The sequence below is a fragment of the Martes martes genome (assembly GCF_963455335.1).
Source record: "Martes martes genome assembly, chromosome: 14".
Classification (NCBI taxonomy): domain Eukaryota; kingdom Metazoa; phylum Chordata; class Mammalia; order Carnivora; family Mustelidae; genus Martes; species Martes martes.
Window position 1 is genome coordinate 83,930,971 of NC_137902.1, and position 22,238 is coordinate 83,953,208.

General features: G+C 42.4%; 1 protein-coding gene across 2 annotated transcripts in view; it reads right to left on the reverse strand.

Annotated features, from left to right (window-relative positions):
• Positions 1-22,238, reverse strand: part of PCNX2 (pecanex 2) — a gene marked incomplete at its 5' end in the record, with an annotated part of 286,590 nt that overhangs the window by 252,023 nt on the left and 12,329 nt on the right. For both annotated transcript variants that reach the window (XM_080822822.1, XM_080822823.1), the window contains 3 exons: positions 4,119-4,155; positions 4,855-4,975; positions 5,791-5,996. In XM_080822822.1, coding sequence (XP_080678948.1) covers positions 4,119-4,155; positions 4,855-4,975; positions 5,791-5,996 — 364 coding nt within the window. The remainder of the gene's footprint in view (positions 1-4,118; positions 4,156-4,854; positions 4,976-5,790; positions 5,997-22,238) is intronic.

Here is a 22,238-nt window from a genome sequence, read left to right on the forward strand (position 1 = left end):
CATGAGACTGATGTCCAGGTAGAGCTCAAAACTGGAAAAAGAGATTTACTCACCATCATCACATAGACGGTATTTAAAGCTAGATATAAGATCACCAAGGGAGACCTGGTATCTGGAGAAGAGAAAGGGGTCCAAGACCAAGACCAAGGATACTCCAGCCTTTACATGGGAAACAATAGAGGAGGATCAGTCAAAGGTCACTGACAGGGAAGCCAATCAGGAAAATTTGAAAAGCCAAGAGAAGATAGTTGGTCAACTACACCTTATTGCATATACATGAATAAAGCTATAGTGTGGCCCATAAGTGGGTCTTTTGTGAATACATTAGCATGTCATACCTCAATACCCTATGTAAAAATGGCAATAATGAATTTCCTACCTGGAAAACCAAGAAAAATAGTTGGCCTAAAATGACCACCGAGATATCGCTTAGCAATGAAATCCAACCAGATAGTCATTTGTTTTCTATTCTTAACACTTGAACTGTAAAAACATACCATATAACTAAGCAATATGTGTCAAGAAAGACACTATAACAAAACTATAAGATTATGTCACTAGATGCAGAAAAGCCTCTGACAAAATCCAGTACCCTCTCATGACAAAAACATTCAACAAACTGAGATGGAAGAGAACTTCCTCAACCTGATACAGGCTATCGATGAAACACTCGAAGCTAACATCATATGTAATGGTAAAAGACTGAATGTTTTTCCCATAAGATAAGAAATAGGCAATGATGTCCACTCTCACAACATCCAATAAACATCGTACTGGAAATTGTACACAGGGCAATTAGTCAAGAAAAATAAATACAAGGCAACTAGATTGGAAAAGGAAAAGCCAAAGATTTCTATTAACAGGTGATATCATTCTGTCCATAGGAAATCCTAAGGAATCCACTAAAAAATTTAGAACTAATAAACATTCAGAAAGTTTGTACAATATAAAAATCAGTGTGCAAAAATCAATTCTATTTCCATACACTAGTGATAGACAAGCTAAAACAAAATTAAGAAAACAATCCCAGTTATAACAGCATCTAAAAAAATACTTAGGAATAAATTTAACAAGAATCCAAAACTTGTGCACTGAAGACTACAAAATATCGTCAAAAGAATTCAAAGTTCCAAATAAATGGAAAGACATCCCAAATCCATGGACTGGAAAATGCACTGCTGTTAAGATGCCAATTCTTCAAATTTTTCTAAAGGTTTAATACAATCTTTATAATATCCCAGATTTTTTTTTTTTTTTAAGAAATTGATGTTCACATGGCAATGTACAAGACCCAGGATAGCCAAAATGTGTTAGAGGAGTCACAGTTCCCGATTTTAAACTTATTATATAGCAACTGCAATCAAGATGGTACAATGATGGCATAATCGTAGATATATAGACCAAAAGAACAGAATTGAAAGTCCAAACATAAACCGTTACTGTCATTATGGTCAATTGATTTTCAATGGGGTGCCAGGACAAGGTTAATGGGAGGAGGAGGGAAATAGTCTGTTCAGTAAATGATCCTAAGACAACTGATAAACTTTATGCAAAAGAAATAAGTCAAACCCCAACCTCACATCATACACAAAAATTAATTCAAAATGAATCATAGACCTGACCAAAAGAATTAACACTATAAAACTCTTAGAATAAAACATAGGAATAAATCTTTATGGCCTTACATACGACACCAAAAGCCCAAGCAACAATAATAACAAAAAACAATAAAGTGGACTTCATGAAAACTAAAAACTTTTGTAATTTAAAGGACCCCAGTAAGAAAGTGACAAGAAAACCCAGAGTGGGGAAAATATTTGCAAATATATCTGATAAGGGACTTGTATCTAAAATACATAAAGAACTCTTGCAATTCACCAATAAAAAGACAACCTGATTAAAAACTGGGCAAAAGAGTTGAATAGGTACTTCTCTAGAGATAATGATGATCATGAAACATCAATGTCATTAGTCATTAGAAAAATGACTAATTTCATACAAATCAGGGGCTCCTGGGTGGCTCAGTTGGTTAAGCATCTGCCTTTGGCTTGGGTCATGATCTCAGGGTCCTGGGATGGAGCCCTGCATTGGGCTCTCTGCTCAGCGGGTAGCCTGTTTCTCCTTTTCCCTCTGCCTGCCTCTCTGCCTACTTGTGCTCTCTTTCTCTGTCAAAGAAATAAATAAAATCTTTTAAAAATAATAATAGTAATTTCATACAAATCAAAGCCACAGTGAGATACCATTTCAAACCCACTAGAATGGTTATATTTGAACACATAGTCAGTAACAAGTAGCATCAAAAACATGGAGAAATTGTGACCTTCATGTATTGATGGGCATGTAAAAGGACACACCTGCTTTCTAAAACAGTCTGGTAGATCCCCGAATGGTGAAACACAGTTACTACATGATCTAGCAATGCCATTCTTAGGTATATATCCAAGAAAACGAAAATACACATCCGCACAAAATCTCAAACAAGGAATGTTCAGTGAAGCATTACTTATAATAACAAAAAAAGTGCAGAGGACTCCAAGTTCATCAACTGATGAAGGGATAAATAAAATATGGTATAGCCCTTTAATGGGATATTATTTGACAATAAAGTGAAATGAAGCACTGATGTAAGCTACAACATAGATAAACCCTGAAAACATTATGGTAATTGAAGGGAGCCAGTCACAAGGGATCACACATTATATGAAATGTCCAGAATGGGTAAATCCAATAAATGAGACAGAAAATACAGTAGTTGTTGCCTGGGGCCGAAGAAGACGGGGAGATTGAGGAGAATGGCTAAGCAGTCTGGGATTTCTCTTCAAGGTAACAGAAATATTCTGAAATTGACTGTGTGAGGGATATACAACTCTGTGAATATACTAAAAGCCATTGAGTTATAATCTTTGAATGAGTGAATGGTATGGCATCTGCGTTATATCTCAAGAAACCTGTTTAAAAAAGAACGCCATTGTGCCTATTACAAGATTGGCCTAAGGAAAAGAAAATTGCTCTCGTGCAGTGTTGTTGAGAAAACATTGGACTTAGCAGCCAGTTGTGGCTCTAAATGTCACCTGTACAGTTGACTTGGTATGACTCAGAATGAAATGAAACATGCGAAGTCTCTACTGTAATTCCTAGCACAAGGAAGGAAAGAAGGGATTGTTTCAGTTGGAATGGTGGAGTCCAAAGCCTAGAACAGACGGTGAAAGGATGCAGAGGAATGCCCTTAATAGCTTGAGCTGGAGTAAGTAGTGTAATATGACAAAACAATGTGTGTGTGTGTGTGTGTGTGTGTGTGTGTAAATGGACATAAAATAATATTGTTATGGAACTTTGTGTGTAACTAACATATCTGAAACCTAACTAAAGCTCACTTCTTCTTTTGGTAGCAGTAATATAGAAAAAAGAACTTGAACAATCCTTTACACATTATTGTGGAATGCTGAGTGATGACAAAAGGAACTTCATTTAAGTTTTCAGATCCAAGTGCTAATTTCAGCTGTTTTCCTGAAGATAAAATTTTATGCTACTTTCAAAACTTAGAGCATACATTTCTCTTAGCAGGACCACTAGAAGAAAATAAAAATTCAGAGAATGGAAGTAGTTACTTCAGGCCTCTAAACACTCTTTTCTGAGTCTTCTGAAGGCAATCGAAAGATAATAAAACGAAATCTCTGTGAAGAAGGAAAATAAAAATCTCGGGGCTTAAAAGAAAACTTCCAGAAACAAAATTTGTAGCTGGAAGGAAATGCAGTATACGAATGCAATAACATTTCTTCTGTCATTTTTCAATGTAAGTACCACGATAAAAAGTCTATGTCAATAGTAAATTAATTCTACTTTTTATCTGCTCTTCTGAGCCGTACGAAATAAGCACACACTGGAGAAAGGACAATGACAAGGATCCGAAAAAACATTATAATCGAAAAGTAGATGTGATGTGAGAAGTAATTATAGTTAAGAGTGGAAGAAATGAAGTTGAAATGCAACCATGCAGTCTTAGGTATGGTTCTTATTTTAAATTAATTCCCTAACATTCTGTTTTCCAGAAGTTCTTTTTCACATCACTGAAGATAATGCTGTGATTAATTATTAAATGGTGACAATAAACACTCTACCTTGGAGATCTTCCACTGTTTCCTGTGCCGGCAACTCCTAAACAAATGAAAAAACAAAAATCAATAGGAGACTCAGCTCAGTGCCCATTTCCAGGCAGTCAGCAGACACGGAGCGGCAGTGGCTGGGTTTCCAAACAGCAAGTGGGGAAGAGACGATACAGTGTCCTCTCTGCGTCAGCTTCTCATCAAACGGATAACAAAACCGAATACAAAATATAGGTAAGTGAGGATCTCTCAACAACATCACTGCACTGTGATAAAAGGTGTTTGATAATTAAGGAGGTAAAAAGGAGAGAGAAGAATGTACTACTATGTATGACGCGAATAAAGCCCAGTAAGGTCCATGTGGAGCAAAGGGGTTTATTGACTTCCCAAGAGATAGGTGCGATTTACTGCGGAGTGGCGCAGCTGATCCCAGGGGAAGACAGTGAAAGACAGGCAGGAGAGGGAGAAAGAAGTCAAGGTTGGCTGATAGGCTCTTCGGGCCAGAGCCACAGGCCCGGCAGGGTAGGGCAGCCAGCAGACCAGCCCAGGCGTGGTGTGTCCAGCACCTGCCGGGTGTTCATTTCAGGGCCAAGGGCTCCCCTGAGGTCACTTCTGCACTCTGAGATGTGGCACATTACCAGCACGAGGGCAGTGTCCACAACTAGAATTGCTACCTTTGCACACTCCCATTCTAGGCAGGATCAACACTGCATAACAAGAACAGCAAGAAACAGAAAAAACACACACTAACCAGTGGCCCAGAGGAGTGGTGAGAGTTTATGTTTTGTCCCCTGGAGCTGCAGCGGAGCGGAGGCGTGGAGAGGCTGTGAGGAGCTTCCTCCTTTTTGCCGTTGTTAATCTGCCTGTTATTGCTAAAGCACAGAGAAGCAGAGCAGTGATGTTATCAAATCGAACAAGGACTTTGTATTGTCCCAAACCGACTCCTTTCCCTAGATTCTATTTTGTAATATTCACTGTATGCAAATGCTGTTTGTAAGGGAGAATAATAAATCTTCTTTTAAAATAAGACACACTTGGGGCGCCTGGGTGGCTCAGTGGGTTAAAGCCTCTGCCTTCGGCTCAGGTCATGATCTCAGGGTCCTGGGATCAAGCCCCGCATCGGGCTCTCTGCTCGGCAGGGAGCCTGCTTCCTCCTCTCTCTCTGCCTGCCTCTCTGCCTACTTGTGATCTCGGTCTGTCCAATAAATAATGAAAAATAAAATCTTTAAAAAAATAAATAAAAAATAAAATAAAATAAGACGCACTTTCTAAAGGAGCTGTTGGAAACAAGGGCAAGAATAGTGACAATGACATTCAAGAATCACTTGATTTTTCAGCTCTGGGCAGTGTATTACTTCAATATTAACAAACACAGATGTTCTTTTTGAAACTACTCTGGCATGCACTAAGCACTTAGATGACAAGATAAAAATGCTGGAGTAAAATATTTTGCTGTGTTAAGCCTAATGCAAGTGAATTCCAGAGCCTGGTATAAGGTCACATTAATAGTTAAAACATCTTGATTATCAATATCAATTTTATGCTTAAGTGTATGCTCCAAGAGAAGAAAAGTGTACATATTTGTGTCTGCCCATATTGGCGTATTTTTATAAACAACTGATACATGAAAAAAAAATTGAACCAAAACTAAAACATTTAAATTACGAAACATTCATAGAAAGGTTACCTTGGAATTTTGTGATTGGTTATATGTTCCTTGTTGGCCTCCTTGTCTTTATTTGGCTTTTCCTTCTTTCTAGAGGGCTTCTGCTGAATTACTTCTCCTTTATCGAACATGAGGTGTAGGCGGTAACTGACCAGTTTGATGATTGTGAAGAATATAGTCACTGAACTGCAGTAAAAAAATGCAGTGATAGCATTTGGAGGAAAGGCCTAGAGAAAAGAAAAGAAAGAAAAAATTCATTCGTTCGCAGGATGCTCTTTTGTTTTAAATCTGAAAGCACTGTCAGACTCTTCACTGAATACAAACCGGGCAAGATTTCAAATTTTATTGGCTTTACAAGTTCTCCTGGTTGTGATGCCCGAGGAGAAAGAGCTGCTATCTTTTTATCTTTTTAAAAAAGTCTTTGTTTCTCAGGTTCTGGTACTAGTTGTGTGGATGCCCAACATTTCGTTTGCAGGCAGGAGCCCCACAGAACACAAGGTGTTTTACGCTCAGCCTTTCCATGGCCTATGAGTTCCTTCCCAGAGCCTGGTCTGGTCTTCCTGCACGTCTGCTTGTAGCAAAGCCTGAAGAAGGGCCTTTGAGATGTTGTTTCCTTCAACAAAGCACAAGTAGCCTTGTTGAGAATAGAGGGAAGAAGGAAGGAGAAAGGCTAATGTAATGCCTGCCTCCCTCCCTCCCTCACTCTCTCCCTTCCTTTCTCCCTCCCCACGTTCCTCCTTTCCTTCCATGCCCCCTTCCTCCCTCCCTCCTTTCCGTCTTTCCCTCCCTGGTCTCCTGTAGGCTAACACCATCAGGACATGTATTTCCCTAGTGGTTTGATGCACGCAAGGAGCCATAAAATGGCACACTGCTTCCAAAAGGAAGATAGTTACATTAGTGTAAAAGGGTCTGAGCATAGAGATCATGGTAAAGGTCAGTTCAATTCTGTCCAATCCCCTCAAGAAACAAAAAGAATCACTGGGATCCATGCAACTGTCCCATTCTGCAGGATCCCCCACATAACATCCGAATTCTCTCCCAGGACCATGGAGAACTGCAGGTTCTCTACTCCTTCCTAAACTAAATCCTTAACTTTGGAGACTGAAATAGATCCCAGTGTCTCAAGGTAATAAGAGGGACAGCCTCAATAAAAAGCAAGACCCTTTTATCAATGCACCTCACTCAAGGATCTCAAGAGATCCAGTGATAAGTGTAGTCTCCCCTTCAAACTGAACCTGATGGGCCTGTGGACAACATGGCCCAACCCACCGTGGTCCCACGATAGCCCGTCATCTAGGTCAGACTGCTCCATAAGCAACATGGCCACACAGAAAGCATAAAGATAAAGGAAAACTACCCTGACTTGCTTTTACCTCGTGGGAAAAAGGTCCACAAATAAATATAAATTAATAAATAAGTGAGTGAGAGATTAAGTAAAACAAATGAGACAGATGATGATGATAGATGGGTAATGAGCGCAAGAGAGAAATAAAGTCAGGTTCCCTACCCAGAAGCAGATAAGTTTCCCATTTACACACATACCTCCTGAGGAGAAGCTGGGATGAACTTCGAGGAATACAGAGAAAAATTAAAAGAGAAAGAGAGACAGAGGCCACCAGTAGTCCCCAACGCTTTTTCTTAGCATGTCTATATATTTCAGGTCTAAAAAATTCAGGCTAAAGCTAGAGCATCAGTTTGAAAAAACTGGTAAAGGAAGGATAAAACCCAGCAAATGTCCTGAGACTAGATTAGCATCCTGTCATACTCAAATTATATTCAAAAGTTGTTTAAATTATAATGTAACATGGGCTTCACAGTACTCTGGTTAGTGGGGCTGCAGAGAGAATTTGTGCTCACTCAACACGGGGCCCCTGCATTTCCCAGCCTCCTCTGCTGTCAGGCTAGGGTCATGGGACTCCTTCTGGCCCATGGACGCTGAGGAGAAGTGGCTGGCGTCGCTGCTAAGCCTGGAGAGTTACGACCTAGGGCTTCCTCCATCTCACGCTTCTCTTTAGTTGGCCATCTCGGAGGCCACATCTCTAGGACATTCCATCTGCAAGAGGGCAGAGCTTCCTGCAGCCTGGGTGCCTGGTGACTCCAGGACAAGGCCCTCACCGATCCGAGGCGGACGTGTGCTAGAAGTGAGAACTTAATCCTTGGATTCATTCAACCACTGAGATTTGCCGGTCTGACTGCCGTGTCAGCTAGTGCTGATTAACCCAACACAGGGGGTTCCATTGCCATAAGGAAGCGTCCATTCAAACTAGATTAGAAATAAGTGGGGTAAAAAGCCCTCAGGTATTAGGAAGAGAAGGCTAGGGAAGGTGAGAGAAAAAAGATTACACACGGACATTGGGATAATTCATTTGGAAAGACACTGTCTTGCCACAGTAAGAAGAGGTACTTTCCAGTTTACCCTCACAAATACAGAGGCAGCCCCGGCTTGGTAGCGTCGAAATTAAGAGAAGGTAAGAAGTCACAATGAGGTTCAGTATCCAGTTTGCAACCCAGGTGAGAAAAGGCCCTTGATGCATTCTTTACAAAGAACCACTGGCACTTTGTCACCTCCCCAAAAGCCCATAGACCTCACCAGGCCATAATGAAAGACAGTGATTTTACTGAAAATTTACAGGGAGAGAGGAAAAGTTTTACAACATGCTAGAGACGGCACCTTATTCCTTCCCCAAATTCCCTAACCTCCTTTAACACCTCTCCCTTCAGAAGACCTTGCAAACAGAATCTAGAATCTTCCCAAATATCCCTTTTTTTTCTTACCTTTTTTTTTAAATTAACATATAATGCATTATTTGTTCAGGGGTACAGGTCTGTGATTCATCAGTCTTACACAATGCATAGCACTCACCATAGCACATACCGTCCCCAGTGTCCATCACCCAGCCTCCCCATCCCTCCCACTCCCCAGCAACCCTCAGTTTGTTTCCTGAGATTAAGTCTTTTATGGTTTGTCTACCTCTCTGGTTTTGTCTTGTTTCATTTTTTCCCTTCCCTTCCCCTACGATCCTCTGTCTTGCTTCTCAAATTCCTCGTATCAGTGAGATCATATGATAATTGTCTTTCTCTGATTGACTTATTTTGCTTAGCATAATACCCTCTACTTCCATCCACGTTGTTCCAAATGGCAAGGCTTGGTGGGGTTTTTGATGTCTGCATAGTATTCCATGGTATATATAAACCACATATTCTTTATCCATTCATCTGTTGATGGACATCTAGGCTCTTTCCATAGTTTGGCTGTTGTGGACATTGCTGCTGTAAACATTGGGGTGTACATGCCTCTTCAGATCACTACACCAAATATCCCTTTTTAATGTCATGTAATTAAGCTCTGCTCAGGCTCCTCCAATTGTACACTTCCAGGGACACCACTGAAAATTACTTTCAAGGCCATTTTACTTCTGACATCATTATGCTCAGTCAACAAAAGATCCCCAACTCCTAGGATTTTCTGTCCTTATAAGTATGAATGCAAGGAGAGGAAGAGGATTTAGGAATAAATGTGTCATGGATGAGCAGTTTTTAATTGGCTTTTAATTTCTATCAAAGATTCCAACCCCCCCTCCATATCAGGTTGATTCAGATTTTGAATAGAGGTTTATTTGTTTCAGGGAAATCTTAATTTTTTTCTTTGTTTCAATGAATTTATCGTTTTAACACTTCTAATTAATAGGAGGCAATATTTTTCACAATTATATCCTTGGCCAAAGAAAAGTTGTGTGTTGTTCTCTGACACATTATTAAGATTGTCTAGTAGTATAACAATGCATTTTACCAAAATATCCTGACAAAATGTCATGACAAACAATATGCTGTTACGAACAAAGCAATTACAAATATACTTGCACGGCTCACAGAACTGGACTTCTTGGGATTTGGCGCCATCTAGAAGAATCTGTCTTCATGGACACCCAGACCACGTGCAGTTCTCCCAGATGGAACCTACCTCTGCTCCTTGAGGTTCACAGATCAGGCTCTCTCATAGGGCGTACCCACTCTTTTTTTTTTTAATTTGTTGTGGTAAAATATATATAACCTAAAATTTACCCTCAAGTGCACAGGTCGGTGACATTCAGTGCATTCACGTCATTGTGCAGCCATCGCCCCTCATCCGTCTCTGGAACTTCTCCATCTGTCCAGGCTGCAAGTTTATACCCATTCAATGGTAACTCCCCATCTCCTCCTCCCCCAACCCTGGCAACCCACATTCTATTTCCTGTCTCTACGGATTTGACTCTTCTAGGTACCTTATGTCATTGGAATCATGCACTATTTGTCCTTTTGTGACCGGATCATTTCCCTTTGCATAATGTCCTCAGGGTTCAGCCATTATTGCAGCATGGGTCAGAATTTCTTTCCTTTATAGGGCTGAACAATATTGTGCTCATTCATTACACATTTTGCTTATCCATTCATCCGTTGATGGACACTTGGCTTGTTTCCACCCCTCCGTTACTGTGAATAGGGCTGCTCTGAATATGGGTGTGCAAATACCTCTTGAAGACCCTGCTTTTAATCCTTTTGGATATATATCCAGAAGTGGAAGTGCTGAACCAAGCAGCAAATCTATGTTTAATTTTTGGAGGAATCTCCATGCCATTCTCCGTAGTAGCTGTGCCATTTTATACCACTCTGGTTTTTCACTGCAGGTTAATGGCTTATTACTGGCCATCTCTTGAGTGGCCTGGAGAGATCAATAATCTGGCTAAGCGAGTACTACCCATAAATAATGCTGGTGCCCAGTGAGGATAAACCACTTCTGAGGGATTCCATCTGCAGACATAAAGAAGGGCGCTCTTGGGGGTTCAAACTTTACCGATGCCTATTTCATAAAGGAACCTCATCCATGTACTTCCACAAACTAATTTTGCAGAATTCTGGAAATGATTTTTTCATCTTAAAAAAAAAAAGGAGGAAGCCGGAGCATAAATGAGTCACACTTCCACGCTGATAAGTACATGTATCTCCTCTCACATAGAAGTTACTTACCTAGCCACGTCCATGACCTGATGGAGAACCAAGGACCCAAAAGAAAAAAATGTTTAATGTCTTCTGGGCAGTCAAAACACATCACTGTTCCAGAGAAACTCCTCTCCACTCCTACGGTTTCCAGGAAAGGGAACTCTTCCCTCTACACGCTGGCCTCTTTGTGCTTCTAGCTCCTTCCTCGGTGATTCCTGTCCAGCATTGTAGGGAGCAGGAACCAGGCATGCTGTCCCCTCTGTCTCGCGACCCAGCCCTGCTGGAGGAGGTGTGTGTCTGGGTGGTGTCTCTCCATAGTACAAGGTTCCAGCACCAGTTCTAAGTCAAAGAGGCTCAATGCTTCCCACACGGCCCCTGAACAGCTAGATGAGGCTCCATGACTCTAGGGCTCACAATTAGGAAGTCTACCTACCTGCAGATATAACACATTTCCCAATAATAGCTTAATTTGCAATAAGGGTGATACCTGAACTCCATCTCCTTGACTATTATCTCCCTCGAGTGGCTCAGAAAAAAAGAGGAGCTATTGATTGGACTGCCAAGTCTATGCACAAAGGTTATGACCTTGACTGGAAGGGTAGTCACTCAGAGCAACAGTTGGAAGCTTTGTGCTCTTACTCTAGGCATAATTTATTTATGTGGCACATTAGATGCCTAATGGTATCCTAGCCCACCGCGGAAATTAGAAGGGGAAATGAGGAATGAGTACAAGTGACCACAATAATGTAACAAGACATGCTAAATGACTGTGTAAAATAGTGTTGGGAAAGTACAAAAAAAAAAAAAAAAACCATGAAAAAGCAAGTCACTTGTGTGGTCATTTTCTGAGGCACAAGCATGTCCCAGTCATTCCCTGAGGACATCACTACAAAAACGTAATAAGCCATCCAGGAGTAGAAAGAGAATGTTCAATGACATTCAATATCGTATCAGAGAAGGCAGGAAATTGTAAAACTATCAATGCGGTTAAAGTAAATTGAATTTTCCTGCTTTTAGGTTAAGCTTCAAGTAATTTAGAAAATGTCTTTACTCAGAGTATGTGGCCTAATGAATTAGGCATTAATGCGCTAAACATAGTGAGCTGTCTCTGACACGCATCCGCCATGTGCTTGGATGGTTCTCGGTGGGCCAGCGTGCTCCCTCTGGTTGTGAGCAAATGCCCCATGTGGGGATCTGTGCTCTCCGGGAAAGAACCCCCTTCTTCATGTTTCTGGGAGCCTAAGCAGCTCTCGACTATTAGAAGATTCTAGGTTATTCTAAAAAGACAGGGCACACTGAACAACTGAGTTGTCTTCTCTGCTTCAGAGCTAAGAGAGAGCTCCCTCTTGTTCATCCGTTTTGTCAGACTAGAGCTCCCTCTTGTTCATCCATTTTGTCAGACTAGGAGAGAAGAGCTTTGGCCATCCAACCATCCATTCCTCATCCATCCATCCATCCATCCAGTCACTCAATAGACACATGGGGAGTGTTGTGTCAAGACAGTAGTTCCAACAGCTTCACTCAGGTAGGATTTTTGAGTCCTACTGAAGTCAATCGTAACCCCCTTGGAAGAGGGAAAATCAGACCACGGGACAGAGAAGTACAATCATTTCTCCGCATTTCTATACATGAAGGGACAGACAGGTTTTCACATCCTAAATAACAGTTCATTACCTATCTCGTGACATTCCATTATGAAAAAACAACAAGAAACGCATTTAATACTATCTTGGAAAAATCTGGAACTTGGGATTTTATCTTGAAACCAGAATGAGCTGAGCAGTCCTGTGGATACTGAGAATGCGGACGAGAGCTCTGGAAGGCAGACGTGTGAGAAGGCACGTGGGTGTCGGAAACTCCTGACAGGATACCGGGGTGGGGAGGGGCCCTCCATGCAGCACCCTCAGAAGTAGGCCAGCCTTGCAAACAAAATGCTTGCTGAAAAATGGTGACGTGAGTAGAATCCAGAAGTCTGACTGGTTCTCAAAAGACAGCCTGGCGGTCCTCTATCTTGCCAAGGAACATGCACAAAAAGGAGAACGTCACGCGTGCTCTTGGGGCTGCCACTTGACTGCTTCGGGGCCTGTCTGTCGGTTTTTCTGATCTGCTCTGGTTTCTCTGAGCTCCTGGGCTGCCTCCTTTGTGTGCAGCTTGTACGAGGGAAATGCTGGGTATGGAAGTGGCAAGGGTTTGACATTCACCACGGCAGTGACAAGGCAGTGCTGCAGGGACCGGTAAGGGGAAAACCAAAGGCTGCAGAGGCAGACTGGAGGGGCATGCAGAGGAGAATCTCTGTGGCCTGAGTGCTGCGCAAACCATGTAGAAAGCTGGTGCCTGCAATTTCCGACTCCTTTCTCTCTCTCCTCTTCTCGTGAAGAACGTGTATGGTGGACGGCTTAGTCAATGGATGCCCAGGACAGTCAAGAAATCTACATGCGTGTTGTCTTTTCCGTTTCAGATGGTCACAGTTTAAGAGCAGACACTTCATTTCCATGTTGAAGGTGCACTGAGCTAAATAGGTTGAACCGTCAGTAAACTCACTAAAGACAAAGGGATGTCAGTCTCGAGGCAGTGAGAAGCCCAACCAGGAATCTCTACAGATAGTGAGTTTGAATGTCACTGAGTATCAATGGTATGTGTTTCCCAATAGAAAGAAAAGTGTGATTTCAAATTTACAATGAGACTTTAGTAATATGATTGCTTATCATATTACTATTAAATATAAATTTATATAATTAAAAATATAAAATTTTATATAAAATTTATATAATTTAAAATATAAACCACACCTGATTAATTCCCTATTTGATAGATAAATCTAAACTTACACATTCATTTTTCATAAGGAATTTCAGATTCCTTTGTGTTTTTAAGTACTCTCAAAACCCAAATGACGGAGAAAATGTTTAGTGTCATGAAATTTCAAATGTTTCAGTTAATATTTAAATGTAATGAATCAAAATATTGTATTTCTTAATTCTTAAGCAATAGTCTTTGAAATCCATTATATGAAAAGATTAAAATCAACCAGCAATGCTGCTTTTTAAAGGGAATGGCAAGACAAAAATGAATTGAATTTATAAACTTTTTCTTTACACCCTCTGCTTCACAAACACGCAGAAGCCACGATGTTGACTGCAGCACAGAAGGGGGGGTGGTTCACAGCTCCAGGTGAGAGGCTGAGCTAGAAGGGATCCCTGCACTGGCCCCAAGCCCACCTGCAGTGTGCACACCTTCCCTCGCTCTGCCTGCTTTTCAGCATGCTAGGCAGAAACTGGACATTGGTACGTCTCAGAATCCTTTCCTTCTACTCAATGGCAAGTGTCTTCCGTTTGATTCTTCCATAACCCAGAGCTACCAAGGACCGCCCCGTGGGCTTCTGCTCCTTCCTGTGCAATGGTGTCTTTCCATCGAATGGAAGTTCTACTGGCATTTGAGGTCCAGCAATTTCTCATCACGCAACATGCTCAGCATGTCTGGACCCCGCTCTTTAGATGCTACTGGGACATTTACTTGAAATGCTACTGTGATAAAATCATTGAGATGAACCTCAAAATGCTCCTTACAAAAACTGCCAATGCTTCTCGAGGGCAGTTACTTCTCCCAATCTAGAACCATTGTGCCTACTTAACTGTAACATAGGGAGTAGATGTTATCACGCTGCACTGAGGGCCACTGGAGCCATGGGCTTCACCCCCTGATAACCTACAATGACCCACCTCATTCTCTCAGCCTATGGCTACTCAACCCCGGTACTATTGACATCTCGGGCTGAGCAGGTCTCTGTTGTGGGAGCTATCCTGGGCACCCGAGAATGTAGCGGCATCCCTGGCCTGGACACACCAGGCAACAGTAGCAACCCCTCCAGTGGGCAGCCCAGATCGTCTCCACACATCGCCAACTGTCCCTGGAGGGGGTACAGAGATGAAAACTCTCACTGAAAACCACTACTTAGCCCATCAGTGTATATGTGACTACCTTGTACCAAACACAGAGATTAAAAAAACGTAGTCCCTGTACTCACAGAGTTCAAAATCAGGATAGATGAGGAGACAATTACAAGTCAGAGCAGCAAGTGTGTCATTCTGGTCCAATGAGGGGCATCTAACTCAGACTAAGAGGTGGGGGTAAGAGGCCAAGGAGATGATTCCAGAGTAAGTGGTCATCTGTGAGAACGTGAAGGACCCTGAGACAAGGTAGGCAGAAGGCACACCGTGCGGAAGCACAGAGCCTTCCAGGAAGGCACGCGTTCCAGAATAAGACACATGGGGCACCCCAGTGAGAACGGAGCGATAACACACAGTCTCACACACCACATGCCTGGAATTCCATCACTACCATGAAGAAAGAGCGTAGAAGACTGTTTAAGCATGGAAGCCAAAAGGTGCCGCCGGTAGTCTACAAGGCCTTCAGAGTGCATGGCAGGCTGGTTGGAGGAACGGCACTAGCCACGGGGAGACCAGACAGAGGTTGACTTACTTGGGGAGTTTAATGAAATCATCCGTGTGGATGCCCCCTGTGCAACACAAACTCTGATTTTCCACAAAATCACTGCAAAACCTGCAAAGTACAATCTATATAAACTATTATCTTTGCTCTCTTACATCAGCATCAGAAACTCCAAAGACATCCCTAAAAGAAACAACTGAAGCCACCGACATCAATGGCAGCACTGTTGGAATAAATGAATGATCTTGTAAGGTGACGACTGGGAAGGAGCTACCATATGGCAAAGTTGTCACATTTCTTTTTTATTTTAAAAAGTTCTTATTTATGGAAAACAGTATGGCAGTTCCTCCAAAAATTAAAAATAGGATAACCATACGATCCAGCTCCCACTTCAACCCAAAAGAAGTGAAAGCAAGGTCTCCCGGAGACTTCCGTGCACACATGTTCATAGCAGCATTATTCTCAACAGTAAGAGGCGAAGCAATCCAGTGTCCCTCTGAAGATGAATAAACAAAATACGGCGTATATATACAGTGCAATTCGGCCTCAAAAAGGAAGGAAATTCTGATATATGCTACAACACAGATGAATCTTGGGGACATTACGCTAAGGGAAATAAGCCAATCACGAAAAGCCCCCCAGTACTCCGTGATTAGACTTAAACAACAGCTTCGCAGCGATCAGATTCATAGAAGGGAAAGTCACATGGTGGTTACCGGGGACTCAGCAGAGGGGATGAGGGAGTTGTTTAAGGAACACAGAGTTTCGGTTTTGCAAGATGAAAACGTTTTGGAGACTGGTTGCACAACCGTGTGAATATGCTTAACACGACTGAACTGTACACTCAGAAATGATAAAGACGGTCGGGGCGCCTGGGTGGCTCAGTCGCTTAAGCGTCTGCCTTCGGCTCAGGTCGTGATCCCGGGGTCCTGGATACACTGGGCTCCCTGCTCAGCAGGGGGTCTGCTTCTCCCCCACCCTCTGCATCTCCCCCCACCACCGCCCCTCCCTGCTCATGCTCTCTCCCTCTCAAACGAATAAATAAAATCTTAAAAAAAAAAAAAAACGATAAAGGTGGTAAATTTAAAGTTATGTGTGTCTTACAATTTTTAAAGTAATTATTATTTTATAGCACTCGAGATTATGTATGGCATTTTCCACCTGGGAAATAAGAACACATGAGCTCCTTCTGCCTGAAGACAGCCACTCAGCGGGACCAGCTCCTCGGAATGTCTGTTGATCCCCCCAGAAGACCTCTTCAAGATCCAACTGCATCCACTCAAGTGTCCTCTGCCCAGAGCAAGCTAGAAATAAAAGCCCCCGCGGAGTGAGCTGGACCACAGAAGGGGCCAAGCCGCCTCCCTATTCTCTCAGGCTCTCACAGGTCCGTGCTGAATACGCACTCCGAGCCAGGTGCTGCGTCTGGCGCGGGGGAGGGAGCCGTGGACAAAACATGCAAATGTGTGTCTTCAAGGAGCCTCTGGGATAGCACAGACTAATGACAGCTAATTACAAAATTAATTTACTTTTGTCCAACAAGGGGACCTAGCCTAGTTTGGAGTACCAGGGAACAGTCCTGTATGAAACTGGCATTTAACTTGAGCACTGAAAAATGAACTAGAGGTGACTTGGAGAGGCGAGTGGGGGAGATTTCAGGCCATGGGGACAGCTGTAAAATCTTTAAGGCGGCCTCAGAGATGGGGAGCTCTGCGGAGCTGAGCCCTGGGGAGAGGCGGGAAGAGAAAGGAGTGAGATGAAGAGGAGAATTCAGGAAGAGCCGGAGGCCTGCCTGCTGCTGGGCCCCTTCAGGCCTGCAGCAGCCCTGCGGGGAGGCCCCTAGGGGCTGGCTGGCTCCTCTCCCTTCCTCTGCTCCCCAGTCCACCAGGAAGTCCCTCCCGAGCACCATTTTAACCACATCACTGCCCTGTGCAAACATCAACACTCGACTCTGCAGCACCACTCAGAATCCTTCCAAACCTTTTCACAGCAAGGCCCCCTCGAGCCTCTAGGCATTCCATCATTGCATAACAAGGGTGTGCTCTGGGGACCTCCACTGAACGCAAAACCCCAGACCAACCTGGCCTCAAAGAGTAAACTGCCTAGATGGTGAGATGAGACGAACATGCATAAGGGGCATACAAATGAAACAGACTGGCACACAACTGACGGGCTCGCTCAAGTCAACTGTCCTACCTGAGGGGTAGTGGGCGGTGGAGGAAATCTTAGAGAAGGGGGAGCTGTTGTCAAGGGCTTCACAGGGAAGGTGGGCTTTGACCATGATGCCGGAAAATGGTAACACAAGACACAGAGCAGGAGTGTAGGGAAGGGCGGGCGCCGGGCATGTTCCATGAGCACAGTCCCAACAGGCAAAGCTATCAGAGTGGCCTGACTCTCAAGGGAGAGAGAAGATAATGAACTGCAGAGCTGAATTGAAGAAAAAAGGGGGAAATGGAGCCACACAGAGAACACAGAGATGCAAGGAATGACAAGTGCAGGAGGAGGAATGCAGAATATACCCTTCTTTGCAACACCACTGGTTACGTTTACCATTCTTTATTGATCAGTTGGTTAGTGAATGGTTTAGCGTACACTGTGTGCTAGGCACTCTGATTTCCAAATCAGCTATTATTTGTGCCACTCACAGAAGGTTATCTCGCTTTTATGCATTCTCCTTCCCAGTCTTTATAAATTCCTTGAATGCAAGGACTGCGTCTCTCTTCGGACATCCTGCAGTGCCGGACCCAGTCAGCACCGTGCCCTTTCTTGGCTTCAGCAGTTATGCCAGGCCCTGGTCTCCCTCATGTTCAAGGCTCCCAAACGAAGGCAAGGACAAACTGTGCTTTCCTCAGGAAGCTGACAAAGCCAAGTGCTGGGAGAAGTCACGAGAAGTAGCTGACTCATGGTAAGGTGCTGGGGCTTCTACCCCGGGCTGCCTTAAGATCCCCCTGAGATGACTAGTATAGGGTGTGTGGAGGGAGAAAGAATCCTGCAGCAGAGAGAGCACATGAAGGAGACCAGGACCGTGAGAAGCAGCTTACTCCCACGATGGAAAGGGGGACATGGGCCCCCATCTCATGAGTCAGAAAGAATTCTTAAAGGATTGTGCCTGGTGGTGGGAGTATGGGGCACACTTCTGTGAGAAGGAGTGGAGATATCGAAGAACTGGAGGTTTTCTGACAACCAAGGGACACGAATAGGATTGTATGCCTTTTCTTTGGTGTTATCCCTGTTTCCCCATTCATCTGCAGCTGGACACACGGACACCCCCCACTCTGTTCCATTCTGGAGCCAACCACAGCCCAGCTGCAGGTCCGGGAGCAAGTCTTGCTAACAGAGAAATTGATCGAGGTAGTAGAGATGAGCCTTTTAGCATCCTACATCGCTTCCATATTCCATCACTAATGTCTGGTCCTCCAATAGGGTCATCCTACTCCTAAATACATACCATGGGTGCTCAAATGGACTCATCTTGGATGGGAACCTACAAATTTGCCCCCATAGCCTTTTAACATAACTTCAGTATTTTCCAATAGCTTCTTTGACTTTGAACTCCTCTTCTATGTTTTCTGGCCCAGACCTGGGATGGGCCGTTTCTCCAAAGAGCCTTTGTTCCTTCTGGAAGGAAATGGCATTTAGAGCCCAGAATCTGAGTGTGGGATTTGCACATTCTTATTGAGTTATTGTTGCTTTAAGTGTTTTAATAGAGCTAAAAAAATACTTATTCTTTTTTTTTTTTTTATTGTTGGACAGACAGAGATTACAAGTAGGCAGAGAGGCAGGCGGGGGTGGGGGGAAGCAGGCCCCCTGCTGAGCAGAGAGCCCAATGCAGGGCTCAATCCCAGGACCCTGAGATCATGACCTGAGCTGAAGGCAGAGGCTTTAACCCACTGAGCCACCCAGGTGCCCCACAAAATACATATTCTTCAAGGAAAAAAAATAAATCATGATTTCAGTTGGGTATTTCCAGTTCAAATAAAAGATTACAAGGATCTATGTAACTTCTGGGATTTGTTTTATATGCTTCCTTTCATTGTCAAAATCATGATTCCTCCTTTATATATATATATATATATATATATATATACACACATATATATGTATAATAAGATTTCAAAATAATAATATAAATTTTATTGAGGGCAGTAAGAAAACTAAAGTCAATTTAAGATTTCTTTGTAGTTGTTTTGTCTTTAGATTATACCCCTAGGCCTTGAAGCTCTGTGTTTATTTTCTTAACGATTTTATTTATTTATTTGAGAGAGAGAGACAGCGGATCAAGAGAAAGAGCATGAGCGGGAGTGAAGGGCAGAGGGAGGGGAGAAGCAGGCTCCCCGCTGAGCAGAGAGCCCCACGCGGGGCTCGATCCCAGGACCTGAGTTCATGACCTGAGCCGAAGGCAAACCCTTAACCGACTGAGCCACGCAGGCTCCCCAGAAGGTCTTTGTTTAAAGTCATTTAAAATATTTTTTGAGTGAGCCACCAAATTAGGAAACAAGTTCATTTCTTGTTGCTCGCTCTGTTGCCTTCCCCCATTCTTTCCCCCAGCTTATTTTTTATCAGTTTTTTAAAACGTATCCATTTGTTGTGTCTTCTTCTATGCTTACGTGCTTACGTGGAACAGAAGCAGCTGCCTACATGCTTCGTATTTCCCTCCTCCTTTCCAGTCTACACATGGCTTCTGCTTTTTTTTTTTCTTTTCCCCACAAGAGTGGGTCCTGGAGATTGTTTCTACAGCAGCCTACTTCCTCAACCACATTCTTCTAACCGCACAGCACTCTGCCATGTGCACATACCAGGATTCATCAACCAGCTCCGTCTCAAGAGAGATCTGTGTCTAGTCTTTTGCTATAACAAATAGTGCTTCGGTGACTCACCTTGGACACACATGCCTCTAAATTCTTGAGAATGGCTATTTACTTAAAATACATTAAGTGGGGATGCTTGGGGGCTTCACCGACTCATGATTTCAGCTCAGGTCATGATCTCAGGAGCTTGAGATCAAGTCCCACATCAGGCTCTGCCCTCAGCAGGGAGTCTGCTTGAGATTCTCTCTCTCTCTCTCTCTGGCCGTCCGCCCACTCGTGCGTGGTCTCTCTCTCTCTCTCTTTCTAAAAGAATTAATTAATTAATTATTTTTAAAGTGCATTAGGTGTTCTCTTTTAAATCTCTGCTATCTAGACATGCCAAAATCACATTATTTTAATATGTACTCCTTGGATTATTAGTAAAATAATCATTCACATGCTTATGGGTTATATGTCCATGTACCTATGTCTATTTCCCTGTGCCAACTCTCTGTTTATGTCCCTTTTCAAGGTGTTTATATTTTCTTTACTAATTCTTACTTATTCCTAAGAGTCATGCAAGGGAAATAAGTTCCATGAGGACAACAGCCAGATCCAACTTGTTCTCCACTATACTCCCAACACGCAGCCTGGTATCCAGCAAATAGTTACTCAAAAATATTAGTAAATAAATCAATATTTATTATAGTAATGTATGTCTCTATGTTTTAAATTTTTCTCATTTTCACAATTTTGCAACTTGGGGAAGTTATTTAGCCTCTGTAAATCTGTCTCTTCTGTGAGATGGGAATAATAGTTCTTAACAGGTTGTTAATTATTTTATTCATATGTTTTCCAAAATGTAATAAGCACTCAAACGTTAGTGTCACTTATCATCACCACCATCATCATCCTTATCTATGCATCATTAATCAAACCATGGAATAAAAAGTTCAGATAAGATGTTTCACAATAGGGGCACCTGGGTGGTTCAGTGGGCTAAGCCTCTGCCTTCGGCTCAGGTCATGATCCCAGGGTCCTGGGATCGAGTCCCGCATTGGGCTCTCTGCTCAGCAGGGAGCCTGCTTCCCCCTCTCTCTCTGCCTGCCTCTCTGCCTACTTGTGATCTCTCTGTCAAATAAATAAATAAAATCTTTTTTAAAAAAAAGATGTTTCATGATAGCAATGTTTCAACATTGTTTCAATAGAGCAAATGTTTTTATTGTCTGTATAGACAGTGAGTAGTGTTAATAATAATCAATATTATTATTGTATTGTATTATATTATAATATATTATTATAATATACATATCATTTATATACTATTATAATATATAATATCTATATTTATAATATTATATCAATCAAAAAATAATTATGAAATAAGCCAAGACAGTTGTTTTCTAGAGAAAATATTTGTGTCAGGGATATTTCCTATAGTCAGGGATTGTTATTCTCCCCTGATTATCTAGAATCTAATTGCCATCTTGAAAGGAAGAAGATGTTATTAAAAGATGAGGAGGACCAAAGGCAAATAAGCACTGGTTCTCTTGATTTTCTTTTGAGATGGTAAAGATTTTGAGGGAAGGAACTAAATCATCCACAGGATCCAATATAAAAAAAAATTACTCAGGTCCCTCACAATCTAAAACTTCCATATTTAAGATCAATCAATATCAATAAAAGAGTTAAAATTATTTTCATTTGATCCAATGGTCTTCTTAAAGTACAAGTTCCCCATGATGTGGGAAAAGTATATAATTATTACACAAATGCCACCAAAAAACACGTAATTGTCACATAAATAATTAAACAAAGATTATCTTGGAAACAACAGCAAATCTGAACTTCAAGGAAATCCAACACAAAGAATAACGCCAGGGTTTTCAAGCCCCATTTTTAATCATCCGGATCCTGGCTGCAACGTTGCGGTGAGTATATTGAAACAAGTCTGACCACAAACTGTATATGCACTATCAAAACTATGTCTTTTCTTACCAAGTTAGATTCCATTAGTGGAAAGAGAGAGTGTGTATAAAGCACCACACCAGCAGCAGAGGAGAAGTCAGATTGCATCCCCGCCCTCCTGCAGAGTTGGTGGAGGGATAAGCCTCTCTTGAATCCAAACTTCTCCCCAGATATTGTGCCATTTCTCTGCTCCCCACATGAAAGAACCATCCTTACCAGCTGTCTGCATTCCTTCACCTCCCATCGCCTCTTAAACACACAGCAATCTGGCTTCAACTCCCCAGCACGCCA